This window comes from Arvicanthis niloticus, chromosome 10, assembly GCF_011762505.2.
Source record: "Arvicanthis niloticus isolate mArvNil1 chromosome 10, mArvNil1.pat.X, whole genome shotgun sequence".
In the NCBI taxonomy this organism is placed as follows: domain Eukaryota; kingdom Metazoa; phylum Chordata; class Mammalia; order Rodentia; family Muridae; genus Arvicanthis; species Arvicanthis niloticus.
In genome coordinates this window covers 62,953,523-62,974,736 of record NC_047667.1, presented here as the reverse complement: position 1 = coordinate 62,974,736, position 21,214 = coordinate 62,953,523, and the positions used below count along the sequence as shown (strand labels likewise).

At 40.5% G+C, this 21,214-nt stretch overlaps 1 protein-coding gene across 1 annotated transcript in view; it reads left to right on the top strand.

Annotated features, from left to right (window-relative positions):
* Nucleotides 1–1,713: 1,713 nt before the first annotated feature.
* Nucleotides 1,714–21,214, top strand: part of Cenpf (centromere protein F) — a 45,713-nt gene continuing 26,212 nt past the window's right edge. The window contains exons 1-10 of the mRNA XM_034513660.2: nt 1,714–1,862; nt 4,426–4,619; nt 5,717–5,913; nt 6,791–6,897; nt 7,310–7,401; nt 9,291–9,579; nt 10,718–10,920; nt 16,711–16,836; nt 18,209–18,337; nt 20,744–20,866. Of these exons, the coding sequence (XP_034369551.1) occupies nt 4,458–4,619; nt 5,717–5,913; nt 6,791–6,897; nt 7,310–7,401; nt 9,291–9,579; nt 10,718–10,920; nt 16,711–16,836; nt 18,209–18,337; nt 20,744–20,866 (1,428 nt within the window). The 5' untranslated portion in view covers nt 1,714–1,862; nt 4,426–4,457. The remainder of the gene's footprint in view (nt 1,863–4,425; nt 4,620–5,716; nt 5,914–6,790; nt 6,898–7,309; nt 7,402–9,290; nt 9,580–10,717; nt 10,921–16,710; nt 16,837–18,208; nt 18,338–20,743; nt 20,867–21,214) is intronic.

Here is a 21,214-nt window from a genome sequence, read left to right as displayed (position 1 = left end):
TTTTTTTTAATACACATGCTGCTATCAGTTGGAGTCAAATTACCAAAAACCAGTGGCCTTTAGCCTTAGAATAGCAAAGAATTAAAGGAAGAGAAAAATGACTAAAAGAAAGCAGCTTTTGGACATGCAATAGCAAAGAATTAAAGTCAGAAGAATTGTCAAAAGTAAGTAGTCTTGGCCACAGAATAGCAAAGAGTTAAACACAGAAGAATTGCCAGAGATAAAGCAGTGTTGGTCCCGATCACTGACTCCATACCTCTTCGCTGCCTTCTTTGGGAAACCGGGTGCCAAGATCAGCCCCGGGCACTAATTGACCTTAAAAAAGAAATAAAATGCGAGCAGAGATACAATGAGAGCAATCACTGTAGGGGAAAGAGGAACTGAGAGCATATTTTTTAATTTTATGTGCATGCATGATTTGCCAGCATGTATGTCACTGCATACCTATTGCCTGTGGATCCAGAAAAGGGAATCAGATTCAATTTCACAATTCCTATCTTGTTCCTGACTTTGGAAGCTTATTTGTCGGGGAGGGATTATAGCTCTCACCTGTCCCCAAGGACTTAACAGATAAAGGTTGGTGAAGGAAGAGAAACATTCCTCACCCTACCACTCCTTGTGTAGCTACTGTTAAGATGCATTACTCTGATAAAGAAACTCTAGTCTGTTTACTAATGTTCCTGCTGTAAGCAACCCTAATGAAATTCAACCCCTCTCTCTCTCTCTCTCTCTCTCTCTCTCTCTCTCTCTCTCTCTCACACACACACACACACACACACACACCAACACACACACACGGGAAGTGGGAGGGGGTCCAGCTGAAAAGGGGAATGAGTTTAAGAGAGGGGACATACATATCCATGAATAAAAATATAACAAAAAGTACTATATATAATTGATGCTCATTTTTTAATTGGGAAAGTATATTATATATATGAATATATGTATATGCATACACACACACACACACACACACACACTCACAAACCTGGGCTTCATAAAAAGGTTGGAGTACACTAGTTTGAGAGAGTTTTGTCAATATTTGAGTTGATGAGAAGTGTTCCCCTCGAATCTCATATTCAGGAACCTATTGGCGTGTGCCACCACAACCGGCGCGAGTCTCATATTCAGATTTTGAAAATATGACGGAGATGACTGACAGGTCAGCAGTTGATGTTTTGCATGCACGTCTAGATTCAAGTTCAGATTATTTTGTTATACTGTGCCCCGGTTGTTTATTTTTCTTTCCCTTCCGTTTCTGTCTCTGTCTATCTCTCTGTTTTGAGACAAGGACTCTATACCGCCCAGGCTGTCCTCTAAACGCCCTCCTCAGGGTTGCTATGATAGGTGTGCGCCAGCTGGCTCAACTTTGCAGCCAACTTTTATAGTAATAATCCCCTCAGAGCTAACACCTCACGTTTGTCTACGATTAGAGTGAGCGGCCATCCTGCAGCACAGACCTCACCCTCCTCCTCAAGACAGCCCAGGCGCTGTTCAAACCCGCAGTCGGCTCCTCAGAGCGAGCAGCACCAGTCTCTAGGCAACGCCAGTGCATCAGACGTCTGCTCTGCCACCCGCACGGCTTGTTTTTAAACAGTCGTCCAAAAGAGCCAATCAGAGGCGGTTCACCGAGAATCCGGGCGAGGATTGGTCGAAGGCCTCTCACAATGGCCAATAGGCGTGGGGGCTAGCTGGGCGGGAGCGGAAGTGAGCGAGAGGAAGAGGGGCGGTGGCCGCGGGCAGTTTGAATCCCGCGTGCTGGGCGGGGAGGAGCGGCGCGCTGTGTGAGGAGCTCGGCGGTGAGGAACCCTGTGCTCTCAGAGCCGGGAGCCAGGTTCTGTGAGGAGCTCCCCCACCCGAGGGTGAGTTGCGTCCCCCACCCCGGGGCCCCCGTGCCCCTACCCGCGGCGCCCCATCGGAGGCCCTCATGGTTTCTAGAAGCTTCTTTCTCACTTGGCGGCTTAGGGTCGCCTGGGTGCCAGGCTGTGCTGTGTGCTCAGCAGCCAGAAATAACTAGCACTGGCTGACAGGCAAGGGATTGTGACGGAGGACAACCGTAGAAATCTTCCAGAACCTCCTTAGGGCCTGAGGCGGACGATTGGCCCTTGAAGCGAGCCCTCCGCGTATTTAAGACATACTTTCTGGTGGAAGTCCTTTTAAACCTTCACCTCCGGGATTTTGCTTCACTTTCGTCTTCCTCTCAGACCCTGCCTCTTTAATCTTAACGTTTTTCATTTACGGATTTTACAACTTTTGCTCCAGTGACCCGAATTAGGTGGCTGACAGGTGGTTCCTTACTTTGTCAACTCCTAATGGCAGTTAGGCGATCGGTGTGGTGTATTCATATGTAAGTGTAGGAGAGGCAGAAAATGTATATAAGCGTGTAATGAACATAGTAAAAAAAAAAAAAAAATGCCTTTTAAACACCCAAGGCTAATAGCCAAAACTCTGACATCATTCGCTCAAATTAACAATCCTAAAACCCCATGATGCCCACTGAACAGTATATAAGTGGACACTAAACAATGCTCTGCACATCTGAAAAGGAGCCACCTTAATCTGCCCTCGGGATTCTAACCCTTAGTGGGAAAGGATGTGTGTAATCCTGCTTGGATTTGATGTTGTTCCAGGATCAGGGGTCTTCCCCTTCCCTGAGAAGGGGAGGTGTTTGTGGGGGTGGGTCTGGGAGTAGAGGTGGGAGGGGGACTACCATTAGGATGTAGAATGAATAAATAATAATAATAAAAAGAAAAACAGAACTGAACCTGACCCTAAGCTAAACTACATCACCCAGGTGAGCAGCCTCGGGAAGACAGGCTTAGGTCTGTAATTAGGAATTCAAGTGTAAATATTGTATAATAATCCTCAGCATAATAAGGTATAACTTCTGTTATATTAACTACATATATAACTACCTTCTTGTTCTCAACAAAGTGTGTGACTACAAACAAGCATATATAGCTGTTTGTAGGTTTTGAATTAGAAAAGAAACCTGCTGGGTTTCCTTGCCTATATCAGCACTAGATTGTTCTTTTTCATCTTGTTGGCAATGGCTCTTTTCCTCTTTGGAGATGGAGCCTCTGTGTAGCACTGGCTGTCCTGGCAACTCACTCTGTAGACCAGGCTGGCTTCAAACTCAGAGATCCACCTGCCTCTGTCTCCCAAGTGCTGGGGTAAAAGGCTGAAATGGCTGTGGCATCTTGATGTAATGATTTTGGTGGCTGGCTGAATTGTTAAGACAAATTTTTGTGTGGTTTTTGGTCTAGTATACTCTCACTCTTGAATGAACAGGCTACATGACTGCCATCTTTTAGAGCAGGGGCAACTGTTTTTTGTTTTAGTTAAGAGGCCTTTCAGAATTTCAAAATTTCAGAAAATTTTGTGGGAAATTGGGTGTGGAGTTACCAATGTCTTCTGAGAAATGAGATCTGGGAAAAAATAGTGAAGCTGACAGCAAAAACTGCCTTCAAGGCCTGATATCTCACATGCCAAGATCCTTGTTTTTCTTTAATTTTAGAAAGTATTTTTCCAGAATATTTACAGTTAGATACTATCTCAGTATACATACACAGATGTGGTTCAGAAAGAGGTAATCCACATTTCCTCTGTGTCATAAGCTGAAGTGTGTTTTTGGGGAACTGACATAATAGTTAACACTATAGAAAATGTACTGGGAGATGCCATTCTAATGCTTGAGGAAGTTGCCAACATTACTCTCATAATTGACAAAACCAAGACACAAAGAACAGTTGAATTTGAGTGACAGTGGCAGGGCTCGGGTTGTCCTTTGAGTCCCTGTCTGTATTTCTTTCTCATGTGGAGTGTGCCTTTATCACCTCTGCAACAGTCTTGCCAGTAGCTTGGCACTCACTCTTGATGCATGCATGCATCAGTTTAACAAATGATACAGCTTGGAAAGAGTTAGATAATCTTATGAAAAACTGACTGGAAACTGTGACCTGTTTGGGAATCACAGAAAAGGCTTCCCTGAGGATAACAAGCAGTGGTTCTTAAATGCTAGGTTTTGACCCCCACAGGGGTCACATATCAGATATCCAGCATATCAGATGTCTACATTACGATTCCTAACAGCAAGATTATAGTTAGGAGGTAGAAATGAAATAATGTTATGGTTGAGGGTCAGCACCACATGAGGAACTATAGTAAAGGTTGGCAGCATTAGGAAGGGCGAGAAGCACTGCTCCAGAGTGTGAGTGACGATGGTGGGAAGGAGGAAGAGAATATTTGTAAGATAGCGTGATGCTTTTCTTTCATACAGGTAGGATCGATTTCACCTGGAAACATTTCAGCAAAGCAAGCAGCTCTCTAAGACATTAAAACTGAAAGATAAGAATAAAATGAGGAAACCACAGAATGTTCTAGAATCTTAAAAGTTTCTTTACTAACTTTATTACTTTTTTTCAGTTTACGTCTAAATGCTTTAAAAGTAAAACAAGATGAGCTGGGCATTGGAAGAATGGAAGGAAGGTCTCCCTACCAGAGCTCTTCAAAAGATTCAAGATCTTGAAGGACAGCTGGACAAACTGAAGAAGGAGAAACAGCAGAGGCAGTTTCAGCTGGACTCTCTTGAAGCTGCGCTGCAGAAGCAGAAGCAGAAGGTATGGCTTCCTCCTGGGTCATTTCACCTTGATTTCACTCTCCTGTAGGAAGCAGGTCTCGCCATCTCCAGGTGATACCTTCTCTCCCTCTTCAGACATTTTCAATTGCTTCTGGTCTTTTTCATCTGTGTCTTTATGGCTGCCTGCCTGCGGATACTTAGGGCTTAATTTCATTCTAACTTATTTTTGGGAATTGGCTTTTTTGCTGTGTGTGACAAGGCCAAGTATCTGGCTTCAGATCTGGATTGAGATAGTTTTATGATATGTTACAGTTGAAGTAGAGATTGCTGTGCTAAGAGTGAGCTTTAAAACTTTGGTGTTCCCAACATCATCTCTTCTGGGGTATTAAATGAAAACTTTAAAAATGAAAAACAAAGCAAAACCCTGTTTGCCAACTATGTTACCACATAGTACAATTATGATTATGACTTCTAATATATTTTTGCTTATAGAGGGATTATAAGGATTTTTGATTCCTTAAAATAACTGGCTTCCTCAGTGAAACTTGAAAATGAATAGTTCAGGAAAAGTTAGAAGGTTTATTTTAAATTATTTTTTAAAAGATATGTATGTGTGTTGTGTGTGCATGATTGTGTACAACATGTATGAGGGCTCAGAAAAGGATATCAGATCCCATAGAATTGGAGGTCCAGACAACTGTGAACCATGTGACATGGGTGCTGGGAATTGAACCCGGGTCCTTTGCAAGAGCAGCAAGTTATTCTTATTCACTGAGCCATTGCTGCAGGCTTTATTTTCACATTCTTGAAAGGATGTTAAAGGATAATATAATGTGTGACTGTGTAGAGCTCTCTGTCTATAAACTTAAGAGTTTGGATAATATAATGTGTGACTGTATAGAATTCTCTTGTCTATACACTTAAGAGTTTGGATAATATGATGTGTGACTGTATAGAATTCTCTGTCTGTGAATACACTTAAGAGTTTGGTCATTTAAAGTGTCTTTGTTCATGAAGCATCACCTCCTTCACCACAGGGCTTTATTATTACTACAGTGTCACAGAAAAGTTAGAGTCAGATTTGTATGTAATACTTGGTAAGTACATAACTATTTTCTTGTCAACAATCTCTGTTAGGTTGAAGATGGAAAGACTGAGGGTGCAGACCTGAAAAGGGAAAATCAAAGATTGATGGAGATATGTGAAAATTTGGAGAAAACAAGGCAGAAGCTTTCTCATGAACTTCAAGTTAAGGAGTCACAAGTGAATTTCCAAGAAAGTCAACTGAGCTCATGCAAAAAGCAAATAGAAAAACTGGAACAGGAACTTAAGCGGTAACTGTCTGAGTAACCTTCCTGTGCACTTCAGTACTAAGGGTGTCAGACCTCCACCTGAGAGCTTGGGCAAAGGCTGAGGAATCCTAACTTGTAGCTAGGCTCACATAAGAACTGTTAAAACTTGTAGTGCTAAGGGTCCCAATATACAATACCTGCAGAAAGACCAGCACTGCAGAGACATCATTTGTCACTCCTGGCTTTTGCCAGGTACTCAGGGAGCAGCATGTGCCTGCCTGTAATTTCTGTCTATGGAGCAAAAGAGCCCCTAAAGTGGGTGGGTAGCATCTCTAGCCGTGGGATTTCTAGATGTGTTATGGTAACTTCATTTGTGTATCTCTTTTTCCAATGCCATGTAATATCTATCAAGTCTTTAAATTATTTGTGTGTTCATGCACACACGGGGAGGTCATTGAATAATTTTTGGTAGTCATTTTTCTCCTATTTTATGAATCCCAAAGATCAATCTTGGATTGGTGGCAAACGTCTTTACCTACTGAGCCATCCTGCCTACCCCGAGTCTCTTGTTTTACAATGATTATCATAAGTAATGTCTCCATTTTCATAATTAGAACCTGTGTTTCAAGACTATAACTTGACTTGTATTTCTGAAGTTCTTTTGTACCGTAGATGGGATGTCAAATGTGGTTGGACTGTGTCCCCAGCCTAAAGTGCTTATAGGGCTTCATCATGTTCTGAAGAGAAGGTGCTTCCTTTTACATCTGGCTTAAGGATTAGCTCTCACTAAATATTGGATAAAGGGATTTTGAGAGGCTAAGTCTTATAACACTTCTTTGTTCTTTGGAAATGTATGGCATTGGTGTTCTGTAGTCTTTGTTCTAATCTGTGTTGTTGGTCTCTTGGGTTTTTATAACAGGTGTAAATCTGAACTTGAAAGAAGCCAACAAGTTGCACAGTCAGCAGATGTTTCCCTGAATCCATGCAGTACGCCGCAGAAACTTTTTATAACTCCACTCACACCGAGTCAGTATTCGTATAAACAACTCTAAAGAGTTTTAAATTATGAATTAATGACTTAATGACTTAGTCCAAATTTGGAGTCAGCTTCTAATTTTAGTGTTTCAAAAATGTCATCCCCGATTGCATGTTTGTTTGCTTGTTTGTTGAGTTACGTTGCTCAGTTAGGGGTAAGCATTAACCCTTACGTTTTACCCTTCTGAAGTATGTTTCAAAAAGAAATTCAGTTTCAGAATATAGGAGACACCTCTGTTTTCATATATGTGTAATTTGATCAATACTTTGACATATTGCTCCACAGTGTTCTATTAAATATTAAGTTACTTATTTCAAGACTTAGCACAATCATTGCTTATCTTTTAATTCCGTTATGAAATCATTAGTTGACACAAAATCTTATTTGGTTGTCTGGGTTTAGGTTCTACATATGAAGATCTAAAAGAAAAATATAACAAAGAAGTTGAAGAACGAAAAAGATTAGAGGCAGAGGTTAAAGCTTTGCATGCTAAAGTAAGTTCATTATGGTCTCTGCAGAGGAAGATGCATTTATAGAAACCCTTTGCTGTAGCATAAGGAGAGTGGTTGCCTTATATAGATCTGGTATATTTCTCTTACCTTGAGAAAAACTCCAGGCCTCATTGGTAGTGATTATTTTTCTTTGTTTTAAAAATAGAGGCCAGCAAGATGGCTCAGCAGGTGAAGGCCCCTTGCTGTGCCATCCTGTCTTCCTGGGTCTGATCCTGGCACCGTGGGGGAAGGAGAAAACCGACTCCCAAAGCTGTCTTCTGATCTGCACACAGGTGCAGCAGTATTCACCTTCCTGTACTTACCTGTTACACAAATAAATAAAATTAAACTCAGGAGAAATCTGGGCATTGTGGAACATGCCTGTGATCTCAGCTCTGAGGAGACTGATGACTTGAATCCAAGCCATCCTGAGCTATATGGTTAAGACCTTGTCTTAAAATCAAAACTAAAAACCCTGGGTGAGGTTAGCTTTATCTGCAAATATTAAATGTTCATGGGGGTACCAAGGCCATTTTACCTTCTTATCAAAACTGTCATAAGGATCCTGTTTGGAGAAGGAAGGTCTAGGGAATTATTCCTTATTCCTGATGCCTGCTATTGACTCCTCTGGTATAATGCAATTACTCTCAGAACTGTGGGTTTTGAGAGTTGTTATTGGTAAAATTTTCATTTCAGAGGAGAATGTTGGCAATGTGGTGTCCTGTTTAAGTAGTTGCCAGTAGGTGTTTGTGTATTTGTTTTGTGTTTTTCAGACAGTCTCTATCTTAGACTTGCCTCAAACTTATTATGTAGCTGATGATTGCCTTGAACTTCTGAACTTCCTGCCTTGTTTTCTGAGGGCCAGGGTCACAGATGTGTGCCACTGAACTTGGTTTATGCTGTGTTGTGGATAGGATCAAGGACTTTATGCATACTGGCCACATACTCTACTGACTGTGCTGTAATAGAGAGAGACTCCATTATCATATGGGCCAGTAAACAGAAGTGTTGAGATTATTGCTTAAAGGCATAAAGACATAGGCATTTAGTGAGATGCTACAACTCAGACAGCTTAAGGCAGACTTTATAAGTAGATACCTATTTCTTTACCCGTCCTTAAAGCTTGTTTTGAGGTCGCCAGGATTTTTGTACCAAACATACTGCTTACCAAAATAAGTAAAAGTAAAGTTATCCAACTTGTCTAAGAGACATGTACTTCTGAATTGGGTGCCACCAGTTCCACCCCTGATGTTAAAAGGAGTGTGTAACCATTGAACCGTTCCAATAGCTAAAAGAGTGCCTGCTGTAGAGTTAGCACAGCATCTGTCTCCAAGTCCTTGTGTTCATCAGAAAGAAGGCAGAAAGTACTTTAGAGCACAGGCTACATGCAAGTGTTGATTATAAAGCATCCACATGATATTTCTAGGGGATTAGCAGGTATGAAAATGAAATGAATGACAGTTCTGTAGGTTGATATTTAGTGTAGAAGTAGGTGGAGAGAACAAGACAAAGGAAAGCCAGTTTGGGATCTAAAGTGGAGGTGAATAATGATAAGCAGTGCCAAGATTTAGCCCCTTTGAATGGGTGTTACCTCAGATGGTAGTTCTTGCTCACCTGAGAAACCTGTTAGGACATTGCCTTACTAGGACTTGGGCTTTATGATGTCCTGCATCTGTCTGACATTCATTATTAATATGCTGTGCTAGTATCATCATTACGGGATTGTGGCTTCATGTTCTGTTTGGAAAGAAATGGCCCTGAATGTTGAGCTTTCCAGGTTTGTGGGTATGGAACATAGGCAGGGTCCTGGGTTTGATCCCCAACACTGGGGAAAAAGATAAATTTAAAAACTGAGATTTCTAAAGGGCTCTAAGGACTTTCTATTTTGGCAGAAAACAACCCTGCCTGTTTCCCAAGCCACCATGAATCACCGGGACATCGCAAGACATCAGGCTTCCTCCTCAGTATTTTCTTGGCAACAGGAAAAAACCCCAAGTCGCCTTTCATCTTGTTCTCTGAAAACCCCACTAAGGAGAGATGTCTCTGCTGCTCACATTTTGGGGGAAGAAGTGACTCCTAACAAATCAAGTGTGCAGACAGGGCGAGGAGACTGCAACAGCAGCGTCCCTGGTGATCCTCAGAGCTCTCAGCTTTTGCACCAGGCCAAAGCCCAGAATCAAGGTAACTTTCTGACAAATTAGTTTAAATGAAGGTTTTCCTAGATAATTTTAGTCTGGGGTGTGCATTGTATATTTTGTTAGACATCTTGGTAGTTCATATCCCAGACCTATGTTGTGAAATTTGCCATTTCTGTAATGACAAAAGGCATTGACAGTTTTGGAGGAACTTGTGTTTTATTGACACATGGTGCTGTGAGCCTTTAGAAGTAGTCAGAAGGCGTTGATTTCTTTTCCCAAAAGCAGAGAGAAGGTTATTACAAGTCTGCAGTCTCGTGCTTCTCACCTGGCTCTTAGAGTGAGCCTGCCTTGGCCAGAGGTATGGCCTGTGTACAGAGCAGCTCTGCCCTGCGTGCCAGGCTGTCCATATGGGAGCAAACCTGTAACCTTGGCTGCTGTTCCACACTTAAACTGACAGCCAAGCGTACCAGGTGGTGTTTTGGAATCTGCTCTGTGGACTATGCTAATTTCCAGTGCTGAGATACATGGAGACTCATCATCAGTATGTGCTGGTGAGAGCTGCTACACTGCCAATGTTGTTGGAACCAGCACTGTGTGCAGGATCAGGGAGGGGCCTCATTGTTAATTTTGGCAGTGTACAAGGCTTACACTGTTGTTCTTCAGTGGAGGCAAGGCTCTTAGGTACTGTAGGAGGGGTGAGTGGTCCTACTGCCCAGCACGTTTGAATTGATATGGACATAAAGCAAACTTTAGTGTCCAGAGTGTAAAGTTCAGTAGCGACTTTACAGAGGACATGCCCTGTGATAAGCACACCACTACCATAGATACTGCTGGTCATTTCCTCCCTGTGTTCCTCCATGAAGACATAAGAAAGCACATTACTCTTCTTTAGTGTATTTAAATACACATGTCCATGGAGATGCTGACTGTTGAAGTTAAGTCCAATTAAGGTAGTTTTTGTATTTAATGTAAATTAGGGTTATCTCACTCAAGGTTTCAGAGTAGGTAAAATAAGTTGTGAGCATTTTGAAAATGTCTGTCTGTCTGTCTCTCTCTTTCTCTCTCTCTCTCTGTCTGTCTGTCTCTGTCTCTCTGTCTGTCTCTCTTTCTTTCTCTCTCTCTCTCTATTTAAATTGGAATGTGATTTTTTTTTTTTTTTTTTTTTTTTTTTTTGCTTTAAGACCTAAAAAGCAAGATGAATGAGTTAGAGCTACGCCTGCAAGGGCAAGAAAAGGAAATGAAAGACCAAGTAAATAAATTTCAAGAGTTAAAGCTACAACTGGAGAAAACGAAAGTGGAATTAATTGAAAAAGAGAAAATTTTGAATAAGACCAGAGATGAAGTAGTGAGAGCCACAGCACAGTATGACCAAGCAGCAACCAAGGTACTTGACTTTCCATGAATGATTGAGAAAGTGCTGGTTTTTTTATACCTAAGTTCATAAAGTAATTCTTAGTAAAGGCCTTTGGAAGCACATGTTGGGTGCTGCTGATATAGGCTGTGTGGTTGAGATGTAATAGGACCCGTCTTGCTTGTGCCATTGCAGCTGAGGTAACCTTGAGTAAGTCAGCTTATTAATTTGGCAGACCACACTGGTTGGGTTTCAGATATTTGAAGGAGCCTTATGTGTTTGGAAAAAGTCCCACATGATTATGGTATGTAACTTTTTATTTAGCTGTGGATTTTATTTGCCAATAACTTGGTAAGGATTTACGTGTCTGATTTTCATGCAAGGTATTTATTGTTTGGCATCTCTTTCTTTTCTTCCATCTTTGTATGATACTTGTTATCAGGGTAATTTTAGCTTCATTAAATGAACTGGGAGCTCTTCTGTTCTGTTTGCTGGAAGAAAGTGCCATTGATTTGTTTTTCTTATTGGATGTAGTAGAATTCACTAATAAAACTACCCAGGCCTAGAGATTTTTTTCATGGAGATTTTAATATTTTACATTGTTTTTTTAAAAAATATTTATTTTATATATATATGAGTTCACTGCAGCTGTCCTCAGACACACCAGAAGAGGTACCACCACAGATGAAAATGGGCCACCATGTGGTTGCTGAGAATTAAACTCGGGACCTCTGAAAGAGCAGTCAGTTCTCTCAACCTCTGAGCTGTCTCTCCAGCCCTACATTTGTTTTTTGTTCTTGTTTTTAAAAAATAATTAGCAAAATCATTTGTTTCCTACAGAGGGAATTATAATGGTTTCTGTTTTTAATCAGAGTTGTCAAATTCCTGTATTTGTCTTTCTATTTTCATTTTACTTATGCTGTTCTTTTTGAAGTATGTTTTGCATACAGTTAGGTCATGTTCTTTAGTTCTTTAATGTTGGTGAATTTAGCTCATTTACATTTGATGTAACTATTTGTCATGACTTAAGCCTGACATTGTTGTTTTGCTTTCTGTTTGTGCTTTTTATTGTGTTGTTTCTTACCTTTCCATGAATTACATAAACATTTTATAGAACTCATAGGCTATTGGTAATGTTCATTTTGACAGCTTTAATAAATTATGACACACTTGTCTCCCTTGTTTTTTACTCTACCCAATTTATAATAATCTTAAAATGTTTTCTTAACATAAACTTAGAACTATATTGACTGCATTTCATTTTTTAAGTCAATTGTCATGTTTAAAAATGTCAGAGATTATTGTTGCTTTCTTGTGTTTTCTCCCAAGATTCTGGGTGTTTTGTTTATTTGTTTTTTGATTGTTACTTTTTTGCTTAAAGTGCCTCCTGTTGAGTTGTTTTAGGGTAGGGTGTGTGTGCACTGGACGTAAGGCCATAGTTTCCCTTTATTTGAAGATGTTTCCATTCCTCTTCGTTCCTGAAGGATATTTCCGGGTTGAGGTGTGTTTACTAGTTTTGTTTTGTTTTCTTCTAGTGCTGTGTTTATATTTGACTTGAACTCTAGTTAATCTCCTTCCTTCTTTCCACTCAGTTTATTTCAAAGTAATGTTTAGAATTTGAATTTGTTGCTGTGTGGAATAGGTAAGAATATGCCTAGTCTACCTTTTTTCAAAGTGATGTTTAGATGTAAAGATTGAGGTAATTTTTGTAAAGGTTTTGGCATAATAACTACGTCAGGGTGAATTTATAATATTAATTGCTGTTATCACAACTTGTTGAGTTTATAGTCAACTCAGCTAATTTTAGGTTATGCCTCTCTCTATATAACAAGAACGAACAGTCTTGTTTTGGTGAGAAAGGATCTTTGTTCTACCTGTCATTTTTGATGAGGTCTCTTATCAGATTGTTAAGAGTTTTTACTTGGACAGTGCTTAGAACTTGACTCTGGCCTTCATCTCAGTACTATTCTGCCAGGTCCTTTAAGATTTGGTTTTATTTCAGTGCCTTTTGGATGTCCTTTTTCCACCAGTCAGTTTCAAATCCCCCAACTGGAAATTTAGTTCCAGTTTCTTTTGTACCTCATGAAACTTTGTTAAATGTTTTGCTGACACACATTATGTTGTGTGTCATTAGAATTGCTTATTAAAAAAATATAAAGCTAATATACGCCGGGCGGTGGTGGCGCACGCCTTTAATCCCAGCACTTGGGAGGCAGAGGCAGGCGGATTTCTGAGTTCGAGGCCAGCCTGGTCTACAGAGTGAGTTCCGGGACAGCCAGGACTACACAGAGAAACCCTGTCTCAAAAAACAAAACCAACCAAACAACAACAACAACAACAACAACAACAACAACAACAACAACAAAACCCCCCAAAAAGCTAATATACTGTGTGCTCTCAAGTGATTGAGTGCTTGCTTGTAGTTTGGGTCTTTCCTAACAATTTACGGACTTCAGTTTGAGGCTGGAAGGGAGTGCTCAGGGTCATAAACTACATAGTTGCAAGAACTTGAGCGTACATTTCGAGCATTGATTCTCAACTTGTGGGTCATACACATGACACTCTCACAGGGCTTGTATGCTAGACATCCTGTATAGCAGATATTTACATTATGGTTCATAAGAGTAGCAAAATTACTACGTTACTTCATTGTTATAAAGTAGCAATGAAAATAATTTTATGGTTTGGGGTCACCACAACATGAAGAACTGTATTAAAGGGTCTCAACATCAGGAAGGTTGAGAACCACTGCCTTATTATGGAGCATACATGACATCTAGTGGCCAGTTACTTACACATGGACAGTTACATACACATGGACTGTGTGTATCACGGTGGCATTCAAATATTTTTGAATGAAGTATAAATACCCTCAACGATCTGTTTTAATCTACCCTGTCTATAAAGAAAGGATTGAAGTCCCTTAGGAATGTGTTGCTCTTTGAGGGAGTACCAGTAGAGGGCGCCAAGGGTCTTTTGTTTTTGTTTTTTTGTTTTTTGTGTGAGATTGTCAATCATCAAAATGCCAGTCTGTCCTTATGGCCAGTGATCTTTGAGTTGCTATCCATTTCCATATGCAGAGCAAAGCAGGCTCTCACTCACTATTTGTTAAAATTTATATTTATTCTTACAAATCATGTAGTACTTACTATTCCTTGGGAATTTAAAAACATAAAAATTATTGTAACAATGAAGGTCTCTTAATGTCTGAGGCAGAAGGTGAATTTGATCTGTTGGCTTAAGCATGTAATGTTTTCTGAGGCTAGGGAAATGGTTCAGTTGGTAAAGTGCTTGCTGAGGACCTGAGTGGAGTCCCAGCACCCAAATAAAAAGTTGGGAATTCATCTGCATGATAGAGTATACATATGCACACATGTAAAACTTTCAGTGTTTTTTGTTGAGAACATGCTCCATTGTGTAGCTCAGGCTGGTTTCAGACTGATGGTTTTCCTGTCTCAGTCTTGAGTGCTGAAATGTGCCACTATGTAAAGCTCACTTTTATCTTCTTAAAGTTCTGGTATTTCCAAAATCATTTAGTCACCATTGACCAGATTGGTACTGTTCATCTTTGCTTAATAACTGACATTTTGTCTTACAGCAAAATATTGCGTAGTGTTTTCTTCAATTCTCAAATTTCCAATATAATACTCATAGTAGTGCTAAATTACACTCTGGGTAGCTGAACAGATGGCTTCCTCAGTGAAGTGCTTATCACACAAGCCTAAGGACAGTAGTTTAATCTGTCCCCAACACGCATGCTTAAATTACTTGCGTACATACATGGGATTTGTTTATTGACTCAGTGGGTAAAAGTAGTTGCTGCAGAAACTGACAGCCTGAGTTTAGTCCTTGGAGCCCATGGTAGGAGAGAGCTGACTCCCTCCCAGAAGCTGTTCTCTGACCTGTTTGCATGTATTGTGTTTCCCCATCACATATGTACACATAGTAATTCAACATAGCTGGTAATGGTTGCATGTGTCTATAGTCCTACCACTGGGGGTGGAGTGGTGTGGGGGCAGAGGCAGAAGGACCCCTGCTGCTGCTGGCTGTCTAGGCTGTCCAGCAGAATTGGTGAACTCGTCCAATATCATTGAGAGACTGCCTGAAAAACTAAGATGGAGAACACTAATGTTGACTTCTGGTCTCCATTTGCACCTGCTCATATACATCTTTCTACACATTTGCAAACCCATGTACACATATACTCAAACACATATATATTGGTGGAATTTTCAGAGAAAAATATTAGTGAGGAAGCTTACTAAATTGAGGCATCTCACAGAGTGGAAAACTCCCATTAATGTAAGGTTTTTTTTGATTATTTATTTATTTTATGTGCATTGATGTTTTGCGTGGATGCATGTCTGTATGTGGGTGTCAGATTCCCTGGAACTGTAGTTACAGACAGTTGTGAGCTCATATGTGGGTGCTGGGAATTTCTAGTCCTTTGGAAGAGCAGCCAGTATACTTAACCTCTGAGCCACCTCTCCAGCCCCTATAAAACTTTATGATTACTACTTAAATGTTGTATTTTGGGGGTCAGCTATTTTAAGGATTTGAACTAAAGGGATGGCTTCAAGGAATGGAATGAAGATTGACACTTGAATGACTAAAACAGTTTTGTTTAATTTTAGAAAAATACCCTAAGTTTTCATGTAATTTTAAAATGGGCAGATAACTGAATATGTAAAAAAGCAACAGCATATTCTTTCTGTTGCTTGTGAGAGCATAATTAGAAATTAGCTGTTTTTTTTCTGGGGTTTTGTGAGCCTCTAGAAATGTAATGGCACAATGAGGATTAGGAAAGAAGCAGTTTATTTTATATTTAAAGTTTTTCACAAAAATTCATTATGGGCTGGGCATGGTGGTACATTCCTTTAATCCCAGCACTAGAAAGATGGAGTCTGACACAGGAAAATACATCCCTGAGTTTGAGGCTGTATAGTGAGACCTTGACTCAAGGGGAAAAAAATCTGTCTGTTTGTCTGTCTCTAATATGATTACAACAGACTTTCATAGGATAGTAAGGATCTTGCCCTAGATATTTTATAGTTCCTAAATCACTAGGTCAGTATCACTGCCTTGATTGTTTATAGATGCTCTATGTGAAGGAGGTCAGAGGACAACTTGCAGGAGTAAGTCCTCGGCCTAGCTGGAACAAGAATTTCTGGGTACTTCGCATGTCTCCATCCCTTGTCTAGCTGTGGGAATGCTGGATTTACAGATGCAAACAAACCATCACATCCTGCTCTTCATGCAGGTTCTGGAGACTGGAGTCACACTCTCAGCCCTGAACTGAGCTCTCAGGCCTAGTGCTGCCTTGGGATCTGCTTGCCATGCAGTGCTGTTGCTATGTTCTGATACTGCTGTCTCCCTCTCCCATGGCACACATTGTGAAGTGTTTTAAAAATGTACTGATGTTTAATATCCTTGCTGATATTTCCTCTGTATAAGCTTCATATGTGCTTATAGAATCATAGTGACTTTATGATTTGGATAATGAATATGAACCTGACTTTAAGTGAAATAAAAAGACCAAAACATGGTAAACATGAGACAGACTTTAGGGACTACAGTTTATTTTTATTTTATTTGTTTTTTGAGACAGGGTTTCAGTATATAGCCCTTGCTGGCCTGGAACTCACTATGTAGACCCTACTGATATTGAACTCAGAGATCTGCCTATCTCTGCCTCCCCAGTGTTGGGTGGGTTTCAAGGTATAGGTCACCACACTGGCCTGGACTAAAATTTCTTAAAACACAAAATTTGGCTTCATTCTCTGTAACTAGTTTTGTATATGGAACATTTTTATCTGTTATCAGTGTACTACCTTGGAACAGAAGCTGAAAAATTTGACTGAGGAGTTGAGTTGTCATCGACAGAATGCAGAGAGTGCTAAACGTTCTCTGGAACAGAGAATTAAGGAGAAAGAAAAGGAGCTTCAAGAGGTAAGGTGACTGGGTTCACGGAGGACTTTTGCAATTTGGAACAAGAACTATTTCTTATGACTGAGGACATTCTGGAACAGGCATTCTTTGTGAGCTGAAGGCCACTACATTTTCCCTCACATCTGCGTTTTTATACTTTTCCACCATTCACTTCTTGATTCCCAAGGACGGACATTTTTTTTGGAGTTAGTCTTTTTTGTGGGCTTGGAATTTGATACTGAGTAGGAAAGGAGCATCTTTAAGGTCGTGCTCTACAGTGAGAGAATTGCTTCATGTTCTTCAGTTGTCTTTTAAGGCTGTGAGTTGGTTAATTACCTAAGAAGGTGTTAGAAGTAGTCAGGGATTCAGAGGTGGCCTGGTGGGAGTATTTTATCAGTGTGGGTTGTTCAGGAGCTTCAGTCTGAACATAAATGTCCATCAACATTCCCTTGGCTGCCCAAATCAACTAGTAGCATTTAACTTGTTGTTCTTTCAAATGAAGACTGTTCTAAATGGTCTATGGCTGATTGATTAGTTAAGCTCTTGACCCCCCTCTCTGTCTCTCTCTCTCTCTCTCTCTCTCTCTCTCTCTCTCTCTCCTCTCCCCCTCTCTCTTTCTGAACATGAGCTATGAGCTTATTTAGCCCAAGTTCCTTGAACTACTGGTCCATTTGCTTTCACTGCCCAAGTGCTGGATTAGATATATGTGTGTCACCATGCCAGATCCTATAGCCATTTGTTTTGTTTTAAAAGCATGTCTATATGTGTATGGGCACATGTGAGTACAGATATACATACACATACATGCTCATGTATGGGAATGATGCATAATGTCTTCTTCAGTTGCTTTCCACTATATTTTTGGAGGCAGCGTCTCTGAGTTGAACCTAGAGCTGGCTGATTTATTATTATAGCTAATTAGCTTGCCCTTGAATGCTGAGAATACAGCTGGCTACACACCTACCTGGTTTTTTTGGGGTTCCTGGAATCCATGCTCATACATGGATGGCAAGCATTTTATATACTGAGCCATCTTCCTAGTGCCTAAGCCTAAAGTTTTAGTGTGTTCTGTGCTAAGTTGTGTTGATTGCAGCCCAGCTCTTCTTTCCCACCCTTCATCTTTCCAAACTGAGATAACTAAGATAGGCGATAGGTGAAAATAGGCTGGCTTCCATGTGGTCAGGTGGTGACTGTTGACCTTTGGAGACCTAGATTTGATTATTAGGGACCAGCATCATGGGTGATTGTATGTGGCATTCAGTAGATGGTCAGCTTGGCTCCCTGTTGTGTCTTGCACTTTGCAAATAGCCTTGCCTGGTAGGATATGTGTGCTGCAGCTGCGCCTGGGATCACCTTTGTTAATGGTAGATTGATGTGATATTTTGCATTTCAGGAGCTGTCCCGACAGCATCAGTCTTTCCAAGCTCTGGACCATGAGTACACTCAGATGAAAACCAGGCTTACCCAGGAGTTACAACAAGCAAAGCATTTGCTCAGCGTGCGCCAGCTAGAACTGGAGAAGGTAGGGTACTGAACGTAGTTCACATAGTCCTGCACACGTGCTCCCTCTGTGTCTTAGTTGATTAGATTTTGTTTTAACTGAAAGTGAAAAGCAGGGGAAAAATGTGATATTTGATACATACTTTTTGAAAAATGTAATATTTCAGGTTTAATATGTTTATCCAAAACATTTGTCGTTGTTTATGGTGAAAACTTTCAAAATCCTTTGTCCCAGCATTTGTGCAGAACATAACTACTATGTGTAGTCACCCTAGTGAACAGTAGCACACCAGATCCTGCTCCTGTCTTAACAGTCTTTAGAACCTGAGCGTCATTCTTCCCTTCCTCTTGTTCTCCCATCTCTGAAATGACTGTTTTCTTCCCAACATCCTTGGGATCAGCTTTTTGGTACTTTTGTAATGGAAGTCAGTCTAGGTCTCTGTCTCCTTAAATATTCTGTCCATAGTTACCTTTCAAAGTAGAAAACAATCTTAATGGCTTAGTTGTCTCAGAAAAAAAGGTGATAGATTGGGTTATTAGATCTGAATATCATTGCAGGTCTCTGATATTCTGGTCATTATGGGGTATATAACAATGGGAAGCTGTCCTCAGTATTTCCTTCCCTCAGAGTTAAAGTTCGGGCAGTTACCACTTGGCTTATTTAAGACTTGTAAGAGTGGTGCCACCCAAGTTTCTGGCTTTGGATGCTACCTATGTTATGATGGCTCTTGCTCTGTCTTCAGTCTATGGCATTCTACCTATGCGAGCTGATCAGTGTTTTCTGTTTTTTTTTCTGGATGAGGACCTCCTTTAGTCCTTGTATCTTTCTAAATAGGAATTACGTTCTTCATAGTGCTCAGGCCCACACTTTCAGGTTTCCCACAGTTCTTGTCTCACATCTCAACCTAGTCCATCAAAAGTGCTGAATCTACCTTTATTGATGCACAGTTGTTTCTGTGTGTTTGTATTTTATAATGCATGTGTATCTATTCCTGTGTGAATGATAGTATATTTTATTTTGTAATGTTTTTATTTAAAAATTAAAAGATGAATACAATATATTTTGATCATATTTCACTTTTTTTAATGCTTTCTAGAGCTACACTTCAAACTTCATATTCTGTTTTGTTTTTTAATAACTCTTGAGTCCAATTTGTACTGTTAATGTACTCATGGATATGGAGCACTCAGTGGAGCAGAGTTGACCTGCCAGGGGCCATACCCTTAAAGAAAACTGTTCCTCTCTCAGCAGCCATCAGTTGTCTATTGCTCCTCAGTTGAGAATGGGAGGTAGCTATCTCCTTCTCTCCAGTCTATGCTGGAGTGTTGACTAACCTGATCTTGTGCAGGTCTTGAACACACAGCTGTAGCTGCTGTACGCTCATGACTGCAAGTGTCCTGTCATGTCCCAAAGACATGTTTCACTCTGGTCATCTCCACCCTCTCTGGCTCTTACAAATTTTATAGTATGTGGTCTTGTCACCATTACCTATCAGGGACTAGTTTTGTCATCCACCCCAGAAACATTCCCATGTGCCCTTCCTCCAAGCTAAGAATAAATTTGACTTTTTTGTCAGTGTTCATACACGACATTGAATACAACTGTTTTAACCATGTCCACGCAACATCCCAATCCCAGTTACCATTCTCAGTTGCCTCCTGTCTGTCTCTCAAACCTCCATCTGTGCTTGTTTCTTAAGAGTGTATTTTCAGTCAGTAACTAGAGCAAAGCTACCATCAGGGAAGTCAGATCCTATATAGCTCCGTTGCTCAAATCTGTATAGTCACTTACTGCCCCATCATTAGGCCAGATCTTGTTTGGGTGGCCGACCCAGGTCCCTTCCCTGATTCTCTGTGAAGTTCATCTCCTGTCCTCCCCTCACTTGCTTCATTTTTGCCATGTGACCCCCTGACTCTCAACTCAATATACTAAATGGGGACAGCCTTAGGCCTTGATTGCAATGCTATTCTTGGGTTGCTGTTTGCTCATGGATTAGGAGGCCTGCGCTTCTGCATTTAACAACCCTGGTTGCCACATCTGTCCTCAATCTCTAATGGCTCTGTTTTCTTTGGTTTGTTTAATTTCTTTCTGTAGTGTGAACATTTGGGTGTGTCTCTGGCTCATTTATGTACTATGATGTTCTGAAAACTTATGGACTTTTTCTTGTTATTTTCCTTAATAAAGTAACTACTTATATAGCACCCTCGGGTAATATGGAGATGATGCAAAATTCATGTGCATAGATTATAGGCAGATCCCACAACATTCTGTATAGTGAGGGGATAATCACCTGTTTTCTCTCAGTCTGTCTGTCTGTGCCCCCCTCTCTCATCTCAGCTTTTTTGTTTTTCTTATTCTTTAAGAATGGTTGATTATTTGCAGAGAAGTTGCATTTAGAAAACTTGGTTATTTTTTCCTCTATTGTAGATCACATCAACGAAGCAGCAGCTAGAAAGGAGTTTGGAAGAGTCTAGGCACAAGTTCAGCAGAGCAGAACAGGCTCTTCAGGCAAGTCAGATCACAGAGAACGAGCTGAGGAGAAGCAGTGAGGTATGTGAGGACCAGGAGGGTCAAGGAGCAGATCCCACACAGGGTAAAGAGAATGTCTTTCTTGGGAAAACAAAGTATGTATGTGTGCATGCACATATGAGTCACAGCATGTTCATGGAGGTTGGAGAACAACTTGTAGGCATTGGTCCTCTCTTCATCCTTATATGGGTTCCCAGGATCAAACTCAAGATAGCATCTTTCTGAGCTATCTCATCTCCCTGGTCCAAAAAGGGACTCGGTATTTTAATTTGTCAGTACTTTATTAGTACCATACATTTTTTTTTCTTTTCCAGGTGTTAATATAAGTGTTTTATATATGTTTAATGTCCTTATTTTCCTTTTTTTAAA